This window comes from Prosopis cineraria, unplaced genomic scaffold (assembly GCF_029017545.1).
Source record: "Prosopis cineraria cultivar Desert tree isolate PC_DT_omini unplaced genomic scaffold, ASM2901754v1 PC11, whole genome shotgun sequence".
Classification (NCBI taxonomy): domain Eukaryota; kingdom Viridiplantae; phylum Streptophyta; class Magnoliopsida; order Fabales; family Fabaceae; genus Prosopis; species Prosopis cineraria.
In genome coordinates, this window is record NW_026555342.1 from 2,681,426 (window position 1) to 2,702,214 (window position 20,789).

Below are 20,789 nucleotides of genomic sequence, written 5' to 3' on the forward strand. Positions count from 1 at the left end.
GCTCACTTTAGGGAAGATTCAGCATAAATACCAACAATCAATGGCTTTAAAATTTGGTCCATGGATTGTTTTTTTTCATTTTCCTTTTTGGCATGACACTTAATTGAACAGCAATCAATTTAACTAGACCCATTCAATTTAATAAAGTATTCAACACAATTACGTAATATTAATAAATGTGGCCAAGCAAACAAAGTTAACAATTGATTAATACTAATGTACATATAATAACAATTTTTCCGACAACATGCGTGCTTTTCTTGAGGAGAATAGATTCTCTGAAGTTAAAAATATGTGAATTTTATGAATTTTGTCTTTATTTAGAGAGAGAGAGGATTTTATGCTTTATAAAAAAATAAGAAAATGAAGGGGAAAAAAAAACCTCACAATATTTAGAAATCTCAGCTTTAGAGAATCTGCTTCCTTTCTTGAGTATGTTTCTTACTAAGGCGTCTTGTAATGAAATGGTGATAATAGGATTAATTAGCGATGGAATGAGGGAGGATTGACAGAGGCCATGGATTTCAAGTTTTCAACCGTTTTTATTATTATAAATGTAATTTACATTTATGAGCTTCAAAATTTATCCAAACTTTGTATTGTATATGCTTTTGGAATTTTGACACTTTCCTAATTAAACTCTGTTAAGAACGTGAAGGGTCAAATACGAAACATGTGTTGATGCAACCTTAAAAGCTTGAATCCCTTGTTGATCATGGGAGCTTTATTAAATGCTACGGACAAATTAGGCTTTGTGTGTACTTTCTTTAGAGAGATTTGTTAGATCCTACCGAAAGGTCAAAGATGCTTTTTGTATCAATTGCATGAAGAATATTCATTGTTTGTGGGGCATGGTACTGAACAACTAGTGGTTTTACTTAAATTTTAAAAAATGTGGTAGATCAAACGTCATAAATCTAACATTAGGGTTTGTCAAGTTTATCAATGTTTAGGCCAGACAAGATCCAACATCATTAGGAAACTCTTTTTTTTTTATATATAAAAAAAATGAAATTTAGGGTTAGGGTTAGGATTTTTTGTGGGGAATATGTTGTAGGACTTCTGTGTTGTGGGCCTTTTTGTTTTGAAACATTGCTTAGTCTACTTTCTTTTTTTTTTTTTTCCAACAAAAAGTATTTTCTATGGTTAACAAATTTATGGGGTGAGAAGATGGAAATGCTTAAAGCGTGGCAAGTTTCCACCCACCCCTACAGGTCTTTCTCTTTTTTGGCATTTTATGCACATTTGCAATTGCAATATATAATAAAAAAATGCATTTTTAGGTACAAACGCACAAATGTTTTTTCAGGTACAATGAAAATTGATCCTTGTGATTTTCATGACTTTGAGGAGGAGGCTGACAGTATATAGTTGAACTGGGTCATCTTTGATATTTCATTCTTTCTATCTTATACAACACATTCATGAATAAATTTAGAGAAAATTAATCATTTATCTTTATAATTTTAATCTAATTATAACTCAATCTCTAAATTGTGACTCGTTATAATTCAATTCTTGAAATTTTGACTCGATTATAAATCAATTTCTAAACCTTACCTCTTACAATTTAATCCATAAAGTTTTCATCTCTTAAATATTTATCCCTATATTTTAAAAAATAAAATTATAAAAATTTAAAATATTTTAAAATTTTAATATTTATAAATATTAAAAGGGTTTAATAATTTAAGATATTTGTAATAAATTTTAAAATATTTTTAATTTTTATAATTTTATTTTTTAAAATATAGGGATAAATATTTTTAAACTTCAGAGATTGAATTGCAAGAAGTAAAGTTCAAGAACTGATTTACAACTGAGTCAAAACTTCAGAAACTGAGTTATAATGAGTCAAAATTTAGAAAATGAGATATAAGTAGATTAAAATTATAAGAATTAAATAATTAATTTTTTTAAAAAAATTTATTTATAAATATTTCTAATTCTTGTCTACAAATGTTTCTCTTGCTCCTGCTCCAAAAGATATTCACATTAATAATATTACTTAATGACCTTTCTATTGATGCGACACGGTCTTCTATATTGTCATTTAACATTATCGTTGTTGTACTTTTATCAAAGGCTGGCCGTTCCAGTAGCAACGTTACTTTTTTCTTTTAGAAAAAGTTCTGGATTTGAATCCAACACTAATATGTGCTGCGTGCTTGTGTAGGTATATGTGTCTCCTTTTCTTCCCCAAAAAAAAAAAATTGTTGGATTAAGAGTAAAATGTTAAAATGGTGGTTAAAGTTGGACCCGAATCATTAATTTAGTTGGTGAATTCTTATATTTAATAGTTCATTGTATTTATCAATGAATTCTAGCCGTTAATTTCGTCAATTATCGATATCACTTTTGCCTGTCATTTTAATTTGATGTTTCAATTTGACGGGTGTTGATTTCGGCTGTGAATAAATTTATTTGGCAAAAAATAATCATTCAATTCATATACTTTTTACTTATTTTAAAACTGATTTTTTAAATTTTAATTCTTTACAACTTAATTCTTATAATTTTATCTCAATTAAAACTCAATTCTTGAATTTTAACTTTTATAATTTAGACACTACAGTTTCATTTATTTAAAATTTTGCTCCTTACATTTTTTAAAAATTTGAATAGAGTTATTATTAAAGTTTAGGAACTAATGTTTTAAATGCATTAAATTATAGAAATTGAGTTAAAATTTTGAAACTGAATTGCATAGAATTAAATTTCAGGGACTACATATATTACAATCAGGCAAAAGTATAGAGGCCGGATGTTCAGTTTTCCAAATTCATTAATTTAAATTTTTTTTATTGTTTACATGCACTTTGTTATTGGATACAATTCTATTTTAAACATAATGGGTATTAAATATAAATATCTCTTTTAATAAAAATTTAAATATTAATTTATTATATTATAAAAAATTAGTTTTTTCTATTAGACTCAACCTGATGTTAGTTGATATTAATTTGAATTTTTGATTATTGTTAACTAAAAATTTGGGCTTCTCTTAACTCAGCAAAAGGTGACCCCACTTGATCAGCTTTGAGTCCATCCTATATAAGATTTGACTGAAGAGTTTTGAATTTAAAATAATTCACATTAGATTTAAATAATCTAGATTAGATTCCACCCATTTAAAAAAAAAGAAAAAAAAGTCACACGTCACTCCCCACCAAATCCATATTGGCTTGTATCGGTTGCACAGAGCGGAAAAAATAAAAAATAAATTATGTTCATCCAAAGGTTTATTACTTTTTCTCTTCTTTTGTATCCTTTTATTCCTTTTTCTAACAAAAATTTATTCTTATTTATAACACATTTTCCAAAATTCAAGCACTAGGTAATATGCTTTTCTTCCAAAATGCTTTTAAAAGGAGGTTCTTTAATTAATCAAGAACAGGAGATAAAAATAGTATTTACTTATTGATATAGGTTTTATGGAGTATACCTTTTTATGAATAAGTCATACAAAATTTTAAAAGTATAGCTAAGTTTTTTGAGATTTGAATATGATTTAAAATTAAAGTGTAAAGACAATAATGCCTTTATTAAAAATAGATTACATTAGTTAACTAATTTACAACTACTTCATCAATAATTTACAAGTTAAAACTATCATTTTAATTTTTTACAACTATAACTTTAACTTTTTACATTAAACATTTAAATTTTTTAATTATTAAATATGTGAAATTACATTTATAAAAAGTCAAAGTTATAATTATAAATTAATGATAAAGTAGTTAAAAACAATCAGCATTAAACTTTGCTAATAATACACAATCAATTTAACTATTATATATGTGAAGTTAAGGTTGTAAAAAATTAAAAGTGATAATTATAAATTATTGATAAGACAATTGTAAACAATTAATGTTAAACTTTTTAATAATGCGCAATTAGTTTAATTATTAAATATATAAAGTTATTGTTATAAAAAGTTGAAGTGATGGATGTAAATTATTGATAAAATAATTATAAATTATTTAATTAATTTAATATATTTTTAATATGGGCATCATTATCTTTTGACTTCAATTTCAAATTATACTTAGGTCTTAAGAAACTTGGCTGTGGTTTTAAATTTTGTTAGACTTATTTATAAATAAATCTGTTTTATAGGACTTATACATAAGTTTTTCATTTCCATTGCCCCTCTACTTTTTGTTCCAATGAAAGAATGAAAAAAATAAAGGAAAAAAAAAATACAACAATAGGTCAGGTACATTGAGAATTTTGTTTTTAATCATTATAATTTTATTTCATTATTCTTATTTCTTTTAATTTGACCCGTCTGCAGTATTAATCCATATAGTTTTAAAATATAAATAAGGACCATGATTTGATACTAATAAAATTAATTTTACCAATGTATACTTAATTCTGTTAACTCCTTTACTTATGTATACTTAATTTCGCCTTTGCCTTTCACATACTATTTAAACTAAATATAAAAAGAAAGTTTTTTTTTTATCTATTTACCTTTTATTTTTAATCGTGCCCAGTCAATTTATTTCCTTGTCATTGGGACGTTTTTACTATGTTAGTAAAGAGGTTAGCAAAGTTAACAACAAGATTATCTCTACTAGCAATAACTCAGGATTTTTATATACGTTTTTAAAACTGTAAAAATTAACATTACAAACTCACATGAGAATAATCAAACTACACAGACTAAAAATAAAATACAATCAAAATTCAAAATTTATTCTTTTCTCATAGATAAATTTAAAAATTTATATCATTTATCTGACTTTAATTAATTTTCTTAATCCCATGAAGAACAAGTACAAATGAGAATTACTTAGGTAAATTGATGCATTATGTCATCTGTGGTATATTTAATAAAAATATAATATTTAAATAATATTAAATATAAATTAATTATGATATTAATAATAGTAGAAAGAAAAAATAAAAAAATTAAATATACATTCTATTATAAAAATAAAATTAATTTAAAAAGTTTTGTACGAAAATTTAATTGAATAAAATATATATATAAGGTGGTGCATTCGGTGAATCTAAATATTTTTCGTTACAAATAGTACAAGGCCTTATGAAAATGATGGAAGGGAGGAGATAGATTTAGAGTGTGTTTGGATTAGTTTGTAAATGAGATTAGGATGAGCTAACTGAGGTTAGAATATAAAAAAATTAAAAAATTTTGTTTGGACAAACAAAATATTTCAATCTCAATTGAGGCCAGAATGAGCTTTTTCTCCAAACCCATTAGACTTGACTTTTGCGTTAATGTTAGCGTTAGCATTGCTCGCACAGTCGTACTTAAGTCTCAATCTCTACTCTCTCCATCCCTCGCACAGTTGCACTCTTGGTCTCCCTACTCTCTCCTTCTTTTTGGAATTTGAGGACTCTCTCTCTCTCTCACTCATGGTCACAAGCAAACGGCTCACTAGTTGCAGTCAACCTCACCCCTCCTCCTCCTCCTTCAAGTTCTATGGGAAATTGTTTTTAAGAGTATTGTCTAACATGCCCTGCTATTACGAAGATCAAGGATATTGGCTTCTCAACCAGGTTCACTACCATATTCTTTGTTCTCAACAGTCAATAGTTTTAGCTACAAACAAAGAAGTCAATCTTATGGAGCTGGATCACAGTCACCTTGTTTGTTCATTTGAAAGACTATCTCCTTCGGATGCTCAGTCAGAAATATTGGAACAAACCACAGTCACCACACTTTGGGTCAGGAAAGGCTTTGATGCCGTATGATCCTAGAAATTGTGCAGCTTCATATTCAGGCTTTAGTCTGAACCAACATTGCACCATGTGGGAAAGACGTGCTGTGAGTGCCTTGATAATAGTGAGATTACTTTCTCCCTGTATCCCGTGTCTCTTCCACCTAGCTTTCTCATCTTCCACCGTGTGCGTTGCTGTCGTCCCTTCTCCTTTGCACTGCTTCTCTCTCTTCATTATCTCCATCTTTAGCAAATTTTTAGTTTTTCGTAATTAAATATTTTGATTTTTTATTAGATAATATTATATAGTTAGAGTTAAATTTTTTTATTATATATTTTTTATGATATTAAGATTTTTTTAGTTATTAATTGTAATTTTAAGTTTAATATTTTTTATTTTTTAATTAATAACAAAAATATAAATAAGAAAATTTAGATTTATTTTTATCCTTAAATATCTTAATTGACTTTTACCTTAAATCATCCAAATAAATTTTAATTTATCTAATTTATTTTTAAAAAAATATTAAAATATAAATCATGTTATATTCACTAATTTTTTTCTTAATCTCAATTTGTTAATTTTAATTATAAACTTTTTAATCTAAAAAAAATTCAATTAGGGAGGGTGTGAAGGCGAAGCTAATGGTTAATTGGACACTGAAAAGGAGGTAGCTTCTAGATATAAATAATTCCTCATTCAACCAGTGTCCTGCAACGAAAAGTTTGCTCACCTTCTCTGATTCCAAACATTCTTTTATAAAAATATAGAGAGAGAGAGAGAGAGAGCTGTCTCACTCCGTCCTCCAGGGCCAATGTGTGTACAGCGAATATCCACTGTGGGGTCAACGATGCCATAGGGTGTCCCCGACCACACCATCGAGCATATCGCTAGAACTTCTATCCAAGCACCATCTCCGACTCAGCCGTAGCATCATCTCGCATCTAAACCAGAGACTGCGACTATGGGTAATGGAGACTCCAAGGTGTCTTCTTCTTCTTCTTCAGAAAGTAATAAAGGCTCGCGTCGTGCTCGCTTCAAAGAGCGTCTTCATCTAGGCCGCCACTTCCGTCACGATCGCCGTCCTAGGAATGGCGATGCCTCCTCTGATTCCTCCTCTTCTTCTCTCAAACTCATCTCCGCTGATAACTTCGCCGGAATCGCTCTCCTCACTCTCATCAGCGTGCGTTCTCTTGCTCAATTTACCTTCTTAAGAGCATTTCCGGTTGTTTGACGTTGACGAATTGTGAAATTGCTGTAATTAGTTAAGGCTGGCCATATCAATCTCCTTTTAATCTAGTTCTCACTTTTCCCCATTTATGTTTTACAATTCATTCTTCATTTTTCTCAAGACGAGCCTCTTGTTCAGTCTCACTTTTTGTTTTTGTTTTTGTTACCGGTAATTCTGAATTGAGTGCTTTTGTGATATCAGATATGTATTACATGCTCGTCACCGGTGATAATGACGCCACAATTGTTAAGACTGACCATATAACTCGTGTTTTTTAAAATAAGATGTCACTTTTTTTTTTTTTCGGGGTTCTCGTACGGTGACTTTTCTCCTCCCCCTCCTTGTGAAACTGATAAATGTTATTATGACGCTGCAATTTAAATAGCTTTTAGATTCTACATTTGTTCCATTTCGTACGTTTTATACGTCACTATCAGTGGTTCTTTTACTTCTTGGGTTCTAACGAAAAGCGGTTCCCCCCCCTTCTTTCGTTGTTGTTTGCAATTGTGTAATTAATTGAGTTGAAAATTTTATGTTTGCTTTTAGACTTATTTTTTGGGGATAACAGAAGTGGTTACAAAAGACTAGGGAAGTCTGAGCACTGGACATAACAATGTGAAGTGTATCGCATTTTTCATAACTAATAATATAAACACGCACACGTTGTTGTTCTTTCTTTGGACGACGCACATATATTTAATTTAAAAATGGTAAAATGTGAATCTTTTGGTTACAGGCGGAGATGCAGTTCAAGGATAAATGGATTGCTTGTCTATCTCTCGGAGAACAGGCATTCCGCACAAACACTTCTGATCAGTTAAGTGCTGGAAAAACCTCCTGGGTTTGTGTTGATCATTTTAGCTGTATATATTCATCATGTAAAAAGGCAGATACTCTACTCAATTTTTTTTTAATAAAAAGATCAATTACTTAAAATGAAAACAACTTACAAAAAGTTGTTTTCATGAGATGCTCTATTCAATTAGAATTTTATGAGAATAATATGTGGATTTATTGTTTTAATTTTTGAGGTGAGCCTATAGGGTTCTATTACTTAAGGATACGTAAGTACATCTTTACGATATAGCTCTCTTTACCTGTGTTTAGATTTAAGGGTTTCCTTGCAATATTTTAGTTCTTATTAGCAATAGAAACCTTTCCTTTCATTATTGTTTCATGTATTCATTTTGTTCTACTGCTGGTGCAGTACAGACAACCCGGTTTGGAACTCTGTGAGTACCCTAGTCTCTATCATAAATTATTGAAAGTTTGAGCATGATTTCATTTACTTTTAGTTTATTGGCAAGTCTTTTGATTTCTGGAGGATTTATATATACATATATATACATAGGGATAACAGTGAAAGATAGTGACCTTCCATTGCAAATTTATCAGTAATGGCATATAAGTGTGTTGATATCATTTTCATGGGTGTTTAAGTAATGAATAAAAGCAGGTTTAAGAAGATTCATACTATTATATATAATTATAAACCTATTAAGCAGTTGCAACATAAACATCTGGAAGGGAACATGCTACAGTCCAACATTTTATCTGTGGGCACTATGTATTTCTGTACGATGAAAATAACTCATGTGTAAAACATTTAATGTAGAATTTGGTGTAACTTCTTGTGTGTTTTGGGATAAAATTCCCATTAAACAACTTTATTAAAGGTTATGGAAAATAAAACTATCTTCAACGAAGTTTGAGCATGTGATACTACATATGCAATTTCCAAATTCAAGAGGAGGCAATTCCCTAATGAAAATTCATTTTTCCCCTTCTTTTATGAAATATGGAACGTGTCATTACAGAAATAATAGAAGTTATGGGTTTCGTTTCCAAAAAAGAAAGTTATGGATTTTGATGTTCTCATCATTTCATCTATATTGCCAATAAAATAATATGGTTCACCTTTATAAAGTATCAGGGAATATGAATTCAAATAATTCCCTTCTAATGTTTATTGTTGAGCACTAGGTCATTATGGTTGAAGATTTGAAGGGTATATGGAAGATGTTGAGGTAGCCATGAAAAATTGAAAAGCTTAAGTTTCTAGATATATCTTATGAAATGTATGTATGAGCACGTGTTAACTATTATTACTCAACTTCATTTGCCCTACTTCATGAGGTGATGATCCAGATTTCCATTGACTTTTGATAATATAGTTCAGAAAATAGGTTGCTTTCTGTTCACCATGACTTCTTCATTCTTCCACAGGGAAAAAAACTTCTTCTGGAAAACAATGGCCCTCATGTTGCTAGGATTTCTGTATTTGAGGTGTGCAATTAGATCCTTTGACCTTTTTATTTTTATTTGGATTACCTTAAAATAAGCGTATCCAGTTCATTGCTAGTCTTGAATATATGAAATTTGAAATCCTATGCCAAGAGATTTGGAAACGTGCTTATACTAAACAGACAGAGAAATGCTGCATAATTCTCCTAAGTAAACTTTTGAAATTGTTATTCCTTCTGTCTACTTTGTGATTCCGTTAGCGTATCACTGTATCTAATTTCAAATGATTTTTCTTTTCCTTATGTAGACCAACAGAGTAAGAAGTAATACTCTCGTTGGATACTGTGAGATTAATCTGCTTGAATTTCTAACCCAGGTGAGGAATATTTATGGTTGACATGCTATTTTGAACATGTAAAATTTTTTTCCAGCTCGAGCCTTGACTATGACATGTTGAAAATCTTAATTGAATATATCAGAAAAATTTTCCAGCATTTATTTCAACTTTGCATGCAGTGGGTTCAGGCTCATTGGTTATCAGAAAAATTATTTTTCCTTTTTTTCTTCCATATTTTGACTATTTTAACTATAGCTGTTGAAATGGTTCATTTATTGGCTTCTTTGTTTTTATTATGATTTTACAGGATTCTGATTCTGACATTGAGGCATTCAACTTGTTTGATCCATCTTCACCAGATAAAGTGGTTGGGAAAATTTCTCTTTCTTGTTCTGTGGAGGTATACATTATATAATATATTCCATGTTTTTGTTTGAATATGATAAGGATTAGTAACAATTATGAGAAAATTTTAACAGGATCCTGTTGAAACAGAGAAAGGCTTTGTTAAACGCATTTTATCTACTGTGGTAAGTGTGGCTGTTTTTTTCTTCTTGGGTTTTTTTTTTTTGGGATAAGTTTTCCCTAATACGGGTTTGACAGTTAGACATATGAGGGATATATAAAGAGAAATGATGATGATAAAAGATCTGATCACTTTCTTGCACAAGGACGTTGGTATAAAGTAACTTTGAAGTGCGAATTATTTGTGAGACTGATATACTTGATCATTTGCGGACATGTTTATGTAGCTATTAAAGTTAAAAGATTGTTCCATATTATTTAAATTATTTCTTATGACATCCCTTTATCATTTTTTCTCTATTGGGTGCTCTTATAATTTGAAAGGAAACTGATCAAGCTGAATAACTTTAATATATGCATCATGTGAGCCAGGGAAAGTGTTGTATATATTTAGTTTATGGTTTTGAGACCAGTTTATTACAGTCTAGTTTTAACCTGAGAGGTAACATGCTGTGCAGGACTGTAATGGAGATGGTGTGCTTTCATTTTCTGAATTTTCTGACCTAATTGATGCCTTTGGCAATGAAACAGCATCCGTCAAGGTATCACACTTGAGTACAACTTATGTGACTTTCATTTTATGATGCCAATGCTTGTAGAATATTCCTTTAATTTTGCTTATATACCTAAATTTAGATTTTTTTAATTAGAGAATTTCAGATTTTGGATTCTATGGTCTTATAAATAGCATAAAAGAGTAACCTTTTGAACGTTAAAACCGTTAATAATTATATAGAAATTTGATTCCTTGATTGTATGTAATTCAATATCTTCATTACAATATAATATTTAGTTTTGTAATTACAGTGTACTCTTTAATTTTGTCTGAATATGTTTAACTCTGAGCAATGCTATTTTCTTTGCCATAGAAAGAAGAACTGTTCAAGGCAGCTGACAAAAATGGGGATGGCATGGTTAACACGGATGAATTGGCTGACCTTCTTGCTTTCCAACAAGAAAAGTAATGGTTGATATGAGACTGCTGGCGTTATTTTTATCCATTTGCCGTCATTTTTTAGGTCCAATGGCTTAAAATTATTAATTCTTTTGTTGTTGCTATAGTCATCTTATTTCATTGTGTCATTCCTTTGCATCTTGTGAGGAAGACTAGAACTGGGATTTGTATTATTTCGGAATTTGTTTCCTTATTTATGTTACTAATGGAAACACGAGTAAAGAATCACAATACATGCATATATGTTGCATGCAAATTAGTTTCTTTGGCTGCAAATGCATCCAATCATAGTTGTCATTTTATTTCCATCTATTTATGAGCACCATATATCTGTCTATTTATATAATATGTTCCAACAAAGAGTCTAGTTCCCTCTTTATTACATTTATATATTTACTTCTCTTAAAGTTTTGTTGTCTACTGTTGACAATAATAACCTCTCTTAAAAAAAAAAACATTTGAATCTTTTTTTGATTTTTCTGTTTATTTGTTCTCAAATTCTTTAAAGTTAATCATTCCCATGTTCGAATTGTCATCAAGGACCGGGAATGGATGAAAATCTTCTCTTATGTTGATTCTATCTTTGCGTTGTGTATAGTTATTTGATTCTAATTTGCTGCTTTCTGGTATTGCAGGGAAACATTATTGAATTGCTGCCCTGTTTGTGGTGAGATTCTTCAGGTTTCTGACAAGCTGAACACAGTAGTTCATTTAACTCTATGTTTGACGAGGGGACTGGAAATCAGGTGATGACTGGAGGATTCTTGACAGATAAACAGGCATCATATGGGTAAATTTCTGAACATGCTGCTAATTCAGCACCATGAGAAACAGTAGAAGAGAGAACAAAGATAGTCTTAACTTTTCAGTTGTATACTGTCAATTTATATTTTTTCTGTATGATATACACTGGTTTTAAATTTGATTCTATATATGATGAAATGATCAAATTACCTATTTATCTAGGTGGCTCTTTAAACTGAGTGAATGGGCCCATTTCTCATCCTATGACGTTGGTATACGCTCAGGATCAAGCGCTTCTCACATTCTGGTATTCATTTTCCTAATAGTCTGCTGACATTGATGCAATTCACGTATAATGTCAAAGTATTTCAAGTCATGACGAGAAATACAGGATCATTTAGGGATTTTACTTTTCTCCTATGCTAATAACTGATTTTTCTCAAAACAGGCGCATCAAAATTGGAAGATTTTCAATCTGATTTTTTGATATGTCTATCTTTTCACACTTTTCATGCTATTGTCAGCTTATGCCATGCTTACGTTTCACAATTGTGAGAAATTCAAATGCAGGGGCTTGAGATAACTATCAAAATGGAGATACCTCTGTTAGTGAACAAAACTCAATTTTACTGAATTTTTTTGAGAGGTTGAAACGATCATAATACCACTGAATTATGTGCACGTGCGCCCGTGAGTGACTTGGTTGGAATTTAATGATTTGCATCCATGTTAAGTACTTTCATGCTATCATATGGCATGCATACTCACAATTTGTTGAGTCAAGTCTTAAAGCTCATAATTCTTTATCCATTATTTGGCATCAGGTATTTGACCGGAAGACTAAACGACTTGTTGAAGAATTAATTGACAAAAGATTGTTTTGTCAATGAGAGCCATTTATCAGTCAAAAGTAGGTCTTGGCCTAATAAATGTAGGTATGGGTTCATTTCTCCTTGTTGTTCTGACTCAGGCTACTTATATAAGCAACTTCCCGTCACCACTCTCTTTTGTGGCATATGATTGTTATTAGCTGTACTGATAGTGATACAGGGAAAAAGCCAGACAGAAATGTTAGATCCTGTGGACCTTTCTGGAGTCAGACAGTGCATTGTCAGTGCATTAGAAAGAGCAAAAATATAATTAATTGAAAAAAAAAATGATGATCATTATGTACTTGGGTCACTGATTTCAGAAATGGCACTTTCTGGAGGCAGACAGTGCATTGTCAATGCATTAGAAAGAGCAAAAATATAATTAATTGAAAAAAAATAATGATCATTATGTGCTTGGGTCACTGATTTCAGACGTGGCACTTTCACCAAGTCAATCAAACTTACTTAAATCTTTTCTTTGAAGCATTACCTCCGCTAGATCCCTAGCAGCTTCTTAATCCCCCCCTTTCTAAATCTTTCCTTTGTGTTGAGTCACTTGATCCTTTGTAATGCCTTAAAATGGTGGATTTCTTTTTTGAAGGGGTGAAGGAAATCCTGCAAAAAATTTCCGAAAGCCAGGGAAATAAGATGAATTCACCTGAATCTGCATCGGATATACCTAAATTTATTGAACTTTTTAAGGTATGAGCTGCTTTATGGCTGGAAACTTTGTGATTATGCTTGCAAGTACGAAGCCAAATGGTGCCATTGCTTGTGAATTTCACCTTGGTAAACAAAATCATATACGCAAGTAACTTGTATGTTGATGCCTTTTTCCTGTAGCAAATCAGCAATAAACTTTGCATGATTAGCTTTAGACTTCAAGATTTTGTCTTGTAAAGAAGAAAGATATTTCTATCCTTCTACATACTTAATGCCTGGCAATAGCAGGATCTAAAGTAGATCAGAATGTTCATTTCTAACATATTTCACCAGAAATTTAGATGATCTACAGCTGGTATTGACTGAAAGAAATTCATCAACATATACCATAAGAACAAACAATGAAATAGGAAGTAACATTACTGTTCCATCTTCATTACATACAAGCGCTACCGAGACAAGTCAATGATATATAATTTCAATTGTTACCTATATGTTCACTGTTTGAATGGTCTTGCTTTAACTAAACTATTCATCTGTTATCTTGATTGCTTTTTTTCCCATTGTGCCTTTTATTTGATTTTCACTTGAGTTTCAACTACTGACATTTGATTGACCTGAAACTAGTATGAATTATATGCAACTTGTCTTATGAGAAACTGAAGGAAAGGGGAGAGTTTTATGAAAGTAATTATAATTATTCTGTGAATGGAGTAGGATGCCCTTCCTGGTATATCTACTTTGATGTTCTGTAGTTTTTGTACTGGATTTTTTGTGCATGAAATTACATGCTTCTTATAAATGATGTGACATTGTGTTGTAGGATCAAATTAATTTGGCTGAAGTCAAGGAACCTTTGGACAAGTTTAAGGTGGGCTAATACTTTCTAAAGTTCTTAAGTACGTTTGTTGATGATGTGCAGTTGTACCTGAATACTCTGTTAGCTAGTCTGAACCACCAATGTAAATTTGAAGATCCTATTACATATTAAGGATTCTCTGCGTGGTTAATTTCACTATGTTTTAGTGAAAGGTGTTTTGTCTCTACATATCTCCTTTTGTCTTAAGTTTTATGAAGCAAAGCACTAGTTTCTGTTTCTATCACCCAATTGCTTTGAAACAAGAGGCTTCTAGTTATCAATTAATAAACTCAGGTGACTTAAAATTATTGATCTTAACACTATTTTACATCTCTGTTTTTCATTAAGCTAGCTCTTGGTTTCTTAATATTATATGTGAATAAGAAAATTGATCATTATTATTCAAAGATGCCTTCATTTCTGTGACATTCAATTATAAATTTGAGTGATCTCCCCTTAAAGGGCTGTTTGGGGAAAAAGGATGAGTTTCAAAGAAGGTTGGATTCATTGCAAGTGCCAACTTTTGCTTTTTTTAAATGGCTAAAGCCAGTATAATATAAAGGATGCTGGCCCCAACAAGTCGGCCAATCTAACCCCCAAAAAATAGGAAACGTTAAATTAAAAGTTACCCAATCTCGCTAAAAATAAAGGAAAAAAAAATGAAAGATAATTTTGACTAAGTGATAATCCTAGTCTCCTATAAACAGAAACAAGTATGGAGAATTATTTCCAGGTTACATATGGCCAACAATGGATCAGTGTATCACTTTTTGTAGTACTTGATGGCCCTATTTGGTATGAAGCACTGAATTTTAAGAGATTGGGAATGGGATTGGGCATGGGATTGGACATGAGAATAATATTTAAAATTATGTTTGGTATGTGATAGGATTAGGAAAAAAAAAAAAGTCTGGCTCAAATCAAACAAAAAATACAAGTAAAAGACAAGATTATCCTCATCCTCTTCTCTTCTCCATGACTGCCCTGCAACTGAAAAAAAAAAAAAACCAGATCTATCTTCTTTCTTCTTCCTTCCATATCATCGTGTCCCTCCTCCACAAAACATCCTCTCTCTCCCCCCCTTCCCCAGTTTTTGAAACTCAGCAAAATCAATGAGTAGCATAGATCTAGAATGGTGGCCACAAAAGGGAGGAAAAAGGTGATGCAGGAAAATCAACCCGGAAATTCTAAGAAAAAAAAATTGGTATGCAGAGCACTGATCAACTTGCTAGCTTGATTCCACTTCATTGATTGATTAACACCTACAAAGATGGGCGAAGAATGAAAAAAAAAAAAAAAATTTAAACGCAGAGAAGATGATAAAGTGAGCGCCTTTTATATGATGTCAAGGAACTTGTCACTGGCAAGGGAGGAAGTTGTCGCCAAAGTCATCCATGGAGGTGAACTTGTCCAAGCAACGAGGTCAAGGATGAGGGGACGAGTTAGATCTGGTATTTTTTAGGAGGGTATTTTGGTCATAAAAATTTCAATCCTAGGATTAATTTTGCAACACCAGAGGGTAGTGGGTTTTAGTGTTCCCACCTAAGTGGGACCAAGTAATCCCAAGTATTGGTGAATGGCTTTTATCAAACATGTTAAAGGTGGTATTATCCAATCCCAATACTAATCCCAATTCCAATCCTAATCCCTACCCTCCAATGCTGCCTACCAAACAGGGCTGATATGTTCTGAAATATTTGTCAGTCACTGTTCATGTGCTCATATGGCACCTTCTAGCTGTCCCACACTTCTCATCTACTAGTTTTCCCCACACCAGTTAGCCATTAACTAAGCAATTTGTTTTGTACCCCTCAGGTACCAGATCCCTTCATGGATCTTGTTACCTGACATGCCTTGCTAATAGACTAAACAAGTATTAATGGAATGTTATTTCCTGAGGTGATGTCTGTATTGTCCCCTGTAAAGCCAGGAATGGTGTCTAAGTGATATTATAGTTTTCAGTAATACTGCTTTATTTCCTTTTGTTATATTTATTCAAGAATCCTTTCTACCTGCCAGCGCCATGCTTTTTCTCCCCCTTTTTTATTCCGTGGATCCTGTAGAGTCCACTCTACAAGAAAAACTAATTCATTTTCTTTTCTAATGCGCTAGTTCCATGAACTTTTGTTTGTATCAGGAGTTTGGATTGAAAACTTATAAACTAGAGTGGGCACACGCATTTGCATGAAGCCCAATATAAACTGCACTGTTCATAGCTCGTAAACAATGCAGCTTAACTATTGTAAACATATTTATTGAATTATTGATTTTTGATTCTGAATGCTTAAACTGCTAATGCAAACTATTTTTCGATTTGTGGTTGTATGATATCTTGTTTGAGGATTCATATCTTAAATATTTGTGGGCAGACATTCAACGAGTTTTTTATAAGAGAGCTAAAGCCTGGTTCAAGACCCATTTGTTCCATTGAACGTGATGATATTGCTGTATGTGCTGCTGATTGTCGTCTAATGGCATTTAAATCAGTTGATGATAGTTTAAGATTTTGGATTAAGGTAATTTTTTTTTGCCTTATCTCTTCTACATGGAATGTTTCCATCCTTGTTTCCATCCTTGAAAGCATGCTTTCTTTCTAATATTAAGATTTTCATGTTTGGAAATCTACGAATAACGTATTTATACTATTTAGACTCAATTTACTTTTGTGATATAAAACAGTTTTCAGCCAATTTCTGGGACCATTATACTAGTGCTTATTGAACTAGCACCTTCTTGGTATTCCTGTAAGTGCTTTGGCGCAGGAAGGAAGAAATTTGTGTGAAAATGGGATTATGATCTGGTCTTTACTTGTGTTATTATGCTCTGTCTTTGCATGAAAACAAGAAACAAGTGTAATAGATCAAAGTGTTTGGTTGCTCAATCAATTTGTTACCTGTAAACATCCTCTGGCTTGTTGTAATTACAGTTCTTTCTGGTGCCTTTTACTTTTAATTTGCTAAATAACTATAGTCCTTTATTCTGTTCACTTTGATTGCTGCTGAGGAAAGTAATTTCTGGATCACCTTCTGTCACTTCTAGGGTCGGAAGTTTTCAGTTCAGGGCCTTCTGGGGAATGAAATTTCTTCTGCTGCTTTTGTTGATGGAACAATTGTTGTATTTCGTCTAGCACCACAGGTATTTTTGGTTGCCTTTTTAAATTTTATTCCATTTCTGTTATGTGTCACTTAAATTTTGACATAAATTCTATTTCTTTCAGGATTATCATCGTTTCCACTTGCCAGTATCAGGAACTATTGAGCAATTTGTAGATATCACTGGATGCTTATATACAGTATGTGACAATCACTTTAGGAAAATGATAATTTATATACCTTTACATATATTCTTTTTGGTCTATTTTCCTGGTATTTGATCTCACTGTCAATTTGTTTTGTCTTCTGTTCTCCTTTATACAGGTCAATCCCATTGCTGTAAATAGCAAGTACTGCAATTTTTCACTGAGAATAAGCGTGTTGTTTCAATAATTTCAACTGTAGACTTTGGAAAGGTTTGTCAATTGTCATTATGATAAGTCTATATTCTTGAATGCATAAATCTAAAATGATTGAGAAGGATGATTGTAGGACTAAGGACAACACTGATCATCAACTTCAGCATGCATTCTGATTGCAATCATTGTTTTCTTTTGCATTTTTATATTAATTTAATCATCACCTCTTTAACTCGTTTAACTTAATTGTTTTGTTTTTGAAATTGTCATGATGAACCCTGCCTCTTTTTTATAGCTAGTCTAAAGCCTAGATAAAGGAAGAGGGTTATGTTAGGTCCTTGACAGCCAATGTAAAACTCTGTCAAATCTTACATGAAAATATCCATTTAGCCGACTCCTCTTATTAGGATAAGGCTTATTGGTGTAATCGTCTTGTTGCTTTACAATTTGTAATCTGTTGTGCCTCTTCAAATCTGAGCAGCCTATTCATTTTCCTTGTCATTTTCATAGTTGACAACTTTTTTCTTCCCTACATCGTGCTGCATTTCAAACTTCAAAGTGATAATAAATAAACTATTTACATGTTGAGGGTTTGTAATGATTTTCCCTGTTTGAAAACAATTAAGTTACAGTATTTAGGCATTAGCTATTAGGTTTTCTGATAGATTACGTCATGGGGAGCAAACTTTTAAAGACTCAATGATGCTTAGTCTTGTCCTTTTCTATTTTGCATTAGTTATTCATTTTCTGATCAGCATTCTTTATCACATGGGTTTTAGCATCAGAGTCAACTTATTTATTTTCTTATTCATTTTCTTTTATGTGTTAGCAATCAGGCCTTGATAATGTCTTCTATAATGTATTTGTTTCTCTGTTCTTGTTGCATTTTTTGTTGTTGTCTGATATGATCATTTAGAGTGGGTTGTCAACAGTGTTTTTCCTTTTCTAGATACTAGGATGTTGCTGCCTTGATGGTGGCTGTTTTCAGGGGAAGAGTGGCATCTGCCATCTGCTTCTCTATATAATTTTGTCTTCAACCATGAATAAAATATGACATTTCAGTCGTTAGTTTCTGAAATTCTTCACTGCTCACAAGTCAACATTACACTTGTTTTATATTTTAAGCTTTACAGGGTCTTTCCTGTATACTGATTTAAGTATTTAGTCCTTTTTTTTTTTACTGCCTATTCTTTCAGTTTTTCTGATGTGCTTTAGACGGTTTGCAAAGTTCCTGAAATTTTTTTGAGAGAGCTACTTTCACACCCATTTATGCATATTACTACTTTGACCCTGAATTGTATTTGACGCTCAATATATATTCATTGGATCTGGATTCAGGTGGCATTTGTTGCAATAGGAGCTACGATGGTCGGTAGCATCACTTTTACTAAAAAGAAGGGTGAATATGTCAAGAAGGGAGACGAGGTATTCGAGAGACAGATTGGTCTCTCCCCCCCCCCCTTCCATCTTTCGTTTCTCCTGCTAATTGACATTTCATTTGCTTAAATTGCAGTTTGGATATTTCTCGTTTGGCGGAAGCACTGTAATCTGTATTTTTGAAAAGGTTGGTTTTAATACTGTGATAATGCTTCACTATTTTCATTTGATAATTCTTCATGAATTATTTTTTAAATTTTTTATTGTAGAAAATATTCCTGATCTTTATTTTTCTTTCCCTAATCATAATTTTTGTGCAGTTTTAGCATGATCTACGAGCAAGTCATCAATAAATCTTGTGCACAAAATTAATTTATTTTACTTATTAAATTTGTCTGAAGATTCTCTTCAGATTTTTGGTCTGATATGAATTGCTTTTGCCAGTCATTAGGTTAAGAAAAAATACCAACGACAAACCTTAATTGTAAAAGCCATGTTCTCCTCCAATCCTCTTGCAACATGCTCTTGTTATTTAATGTAATTTCTTATTTCTCATCTGATCCATTCAGTTCATTGTATCATTAGTTTTAAGGAAATGTAATTGGTGCGTTCTTTTACAAGAAAAGAGGTGGGGGCAGAGCAGCGGATTATTAAACCTTTAACTGAGTTTTAATGTCAGAGACTAAGAAGTTTGGATGCGGACACGATGACATGAGAAGATTTAAAGTGTCCATGGATTGCTTAAGTGTCCTGCAATGTGAGATGTGATGATCTTGGCACATTTCAAACGCTGAGAGCTGGTTTTGTTTAAATTGTCTATGCCTCAACAATTGCAGAAATTTCAGGAAGTCTAGTCTATAAAGGGAGCTGAACTATGTCATTTGCTTCTTCAGTTGTATTACATATGAACGGGACAACCAGAGGCATTACTGCTGTGGCTCAATTCTCTATTCTGATTGTTTAATCTCCAAATGGTTTACATGTCCAACTTCTTTCTTTATTTATTTGTTTGCATGTGTAATCAGTGGGCTTAATTTATTACCTAGCCTGAGATCTGAGCTTTCTGAGAAGATTGATAATTTCTTGTGTTAATCTTTGGAAAATAAGTGTAATGACATCTCTGTCCTTTCTTTTTGTTGGCCTGCAGAATTCAATAGCGATTGATGAAGACCTCCTAGCAAATAGCGCTAGATCACTTGAGACCTTGGTTTGTGTAGGAATGAAACTGGGCATCTCCACAAGGGGATCTCCGGTTGCCTAACAAATTTGGTGATGAGCTCTTGCCATTGGATATTGAAGATGTTGTGGGTAGTTGTACGCAGTTTTAAAACTCATTCAAAATCAAAGACTTCTTTTGCTGGCTCTATTTCTGGGGTTGATCTGTTTGTGAAGAAGTGAAGAAAAATCAGAGAATTCTACAGCTTACGTTCCAAAACACACAAATGAGGAGAGTCTCCTCACAATCTCTTCAATTGGTCCATCAAATTGTGCATTGCGTCGATAGTGAGATGTTAGACTATGTTAAATTCGTTGTTTTGGACTTGAGCTCTTGCCCAAATGAGCTTACAGTAGTAGGATCTCTCATGGGTTTTGTGAAAAGTTGGTGCTACGTGTGGCTTAAATTCATATGATCGAGAAATAAGTTAACTATGCTAGCAGTTGTATATATGAGGAACAAGGGCTGGCTAGTGTGCACATTTGCTTAGCCTATCTGCAATCACCCAGTTTAACAGTTCTACCATGAAGAATTTCTCTAAATCAATTTCAACTTAGCTTCACTTTTGTTTGTTTTTTTTTTTTTGGTTTTGGGGGCTCTGAAGAACTTCCAAGAAGTCTA

The 20,789-nt window shown here is 32.1% G+C and overlaps 1 protein-coding gene across 1 annotated transcript; it reads left to right on the forward strand.

Moving 5' to 3' along the window:
- The first annotated feature begins 6,448 nt into the window (after positions 1–6,448).
- Positions 6,449–20,730, forward strand: LOC129285534 (phosphatidylserine decarboxylase proenzyme 2-like). The gene is given in 24 exon segments (XM_054921274.1): positions 6,449–6,877; positions 7,662–7,741; positions 8,133–8,157; positions 9,152–9,211; positions 9,477–9,545; positions 9,814–9,906; positions 9,986–10,036; positions 10,490–10,573; positions 10,901–10,992; positions 11,622–11,707; positions 11,710–11,776; positions 11,953–12,037; positions 12,555–12,597; positions 12,600–12,665; positions 13,204–13,304; positions 14,089–14,136; positions 16,494–16,640; positions 17,164–17,259; positions 17,342–17,416; positions 17,541–17,574; positions 17,577–17,632; positions 18,914–19,000; positions 19,089–19,139; positions 20,100–20,730. Coding segments are annotated over 24 exon segments (1,929 nt in total). The 5' UTR covers positions 6,449–6,658; the 3' UTR covers positions 20,214–20,730.
- Positions 20,731–20,789: the final 59 nt, after the last annotated feature.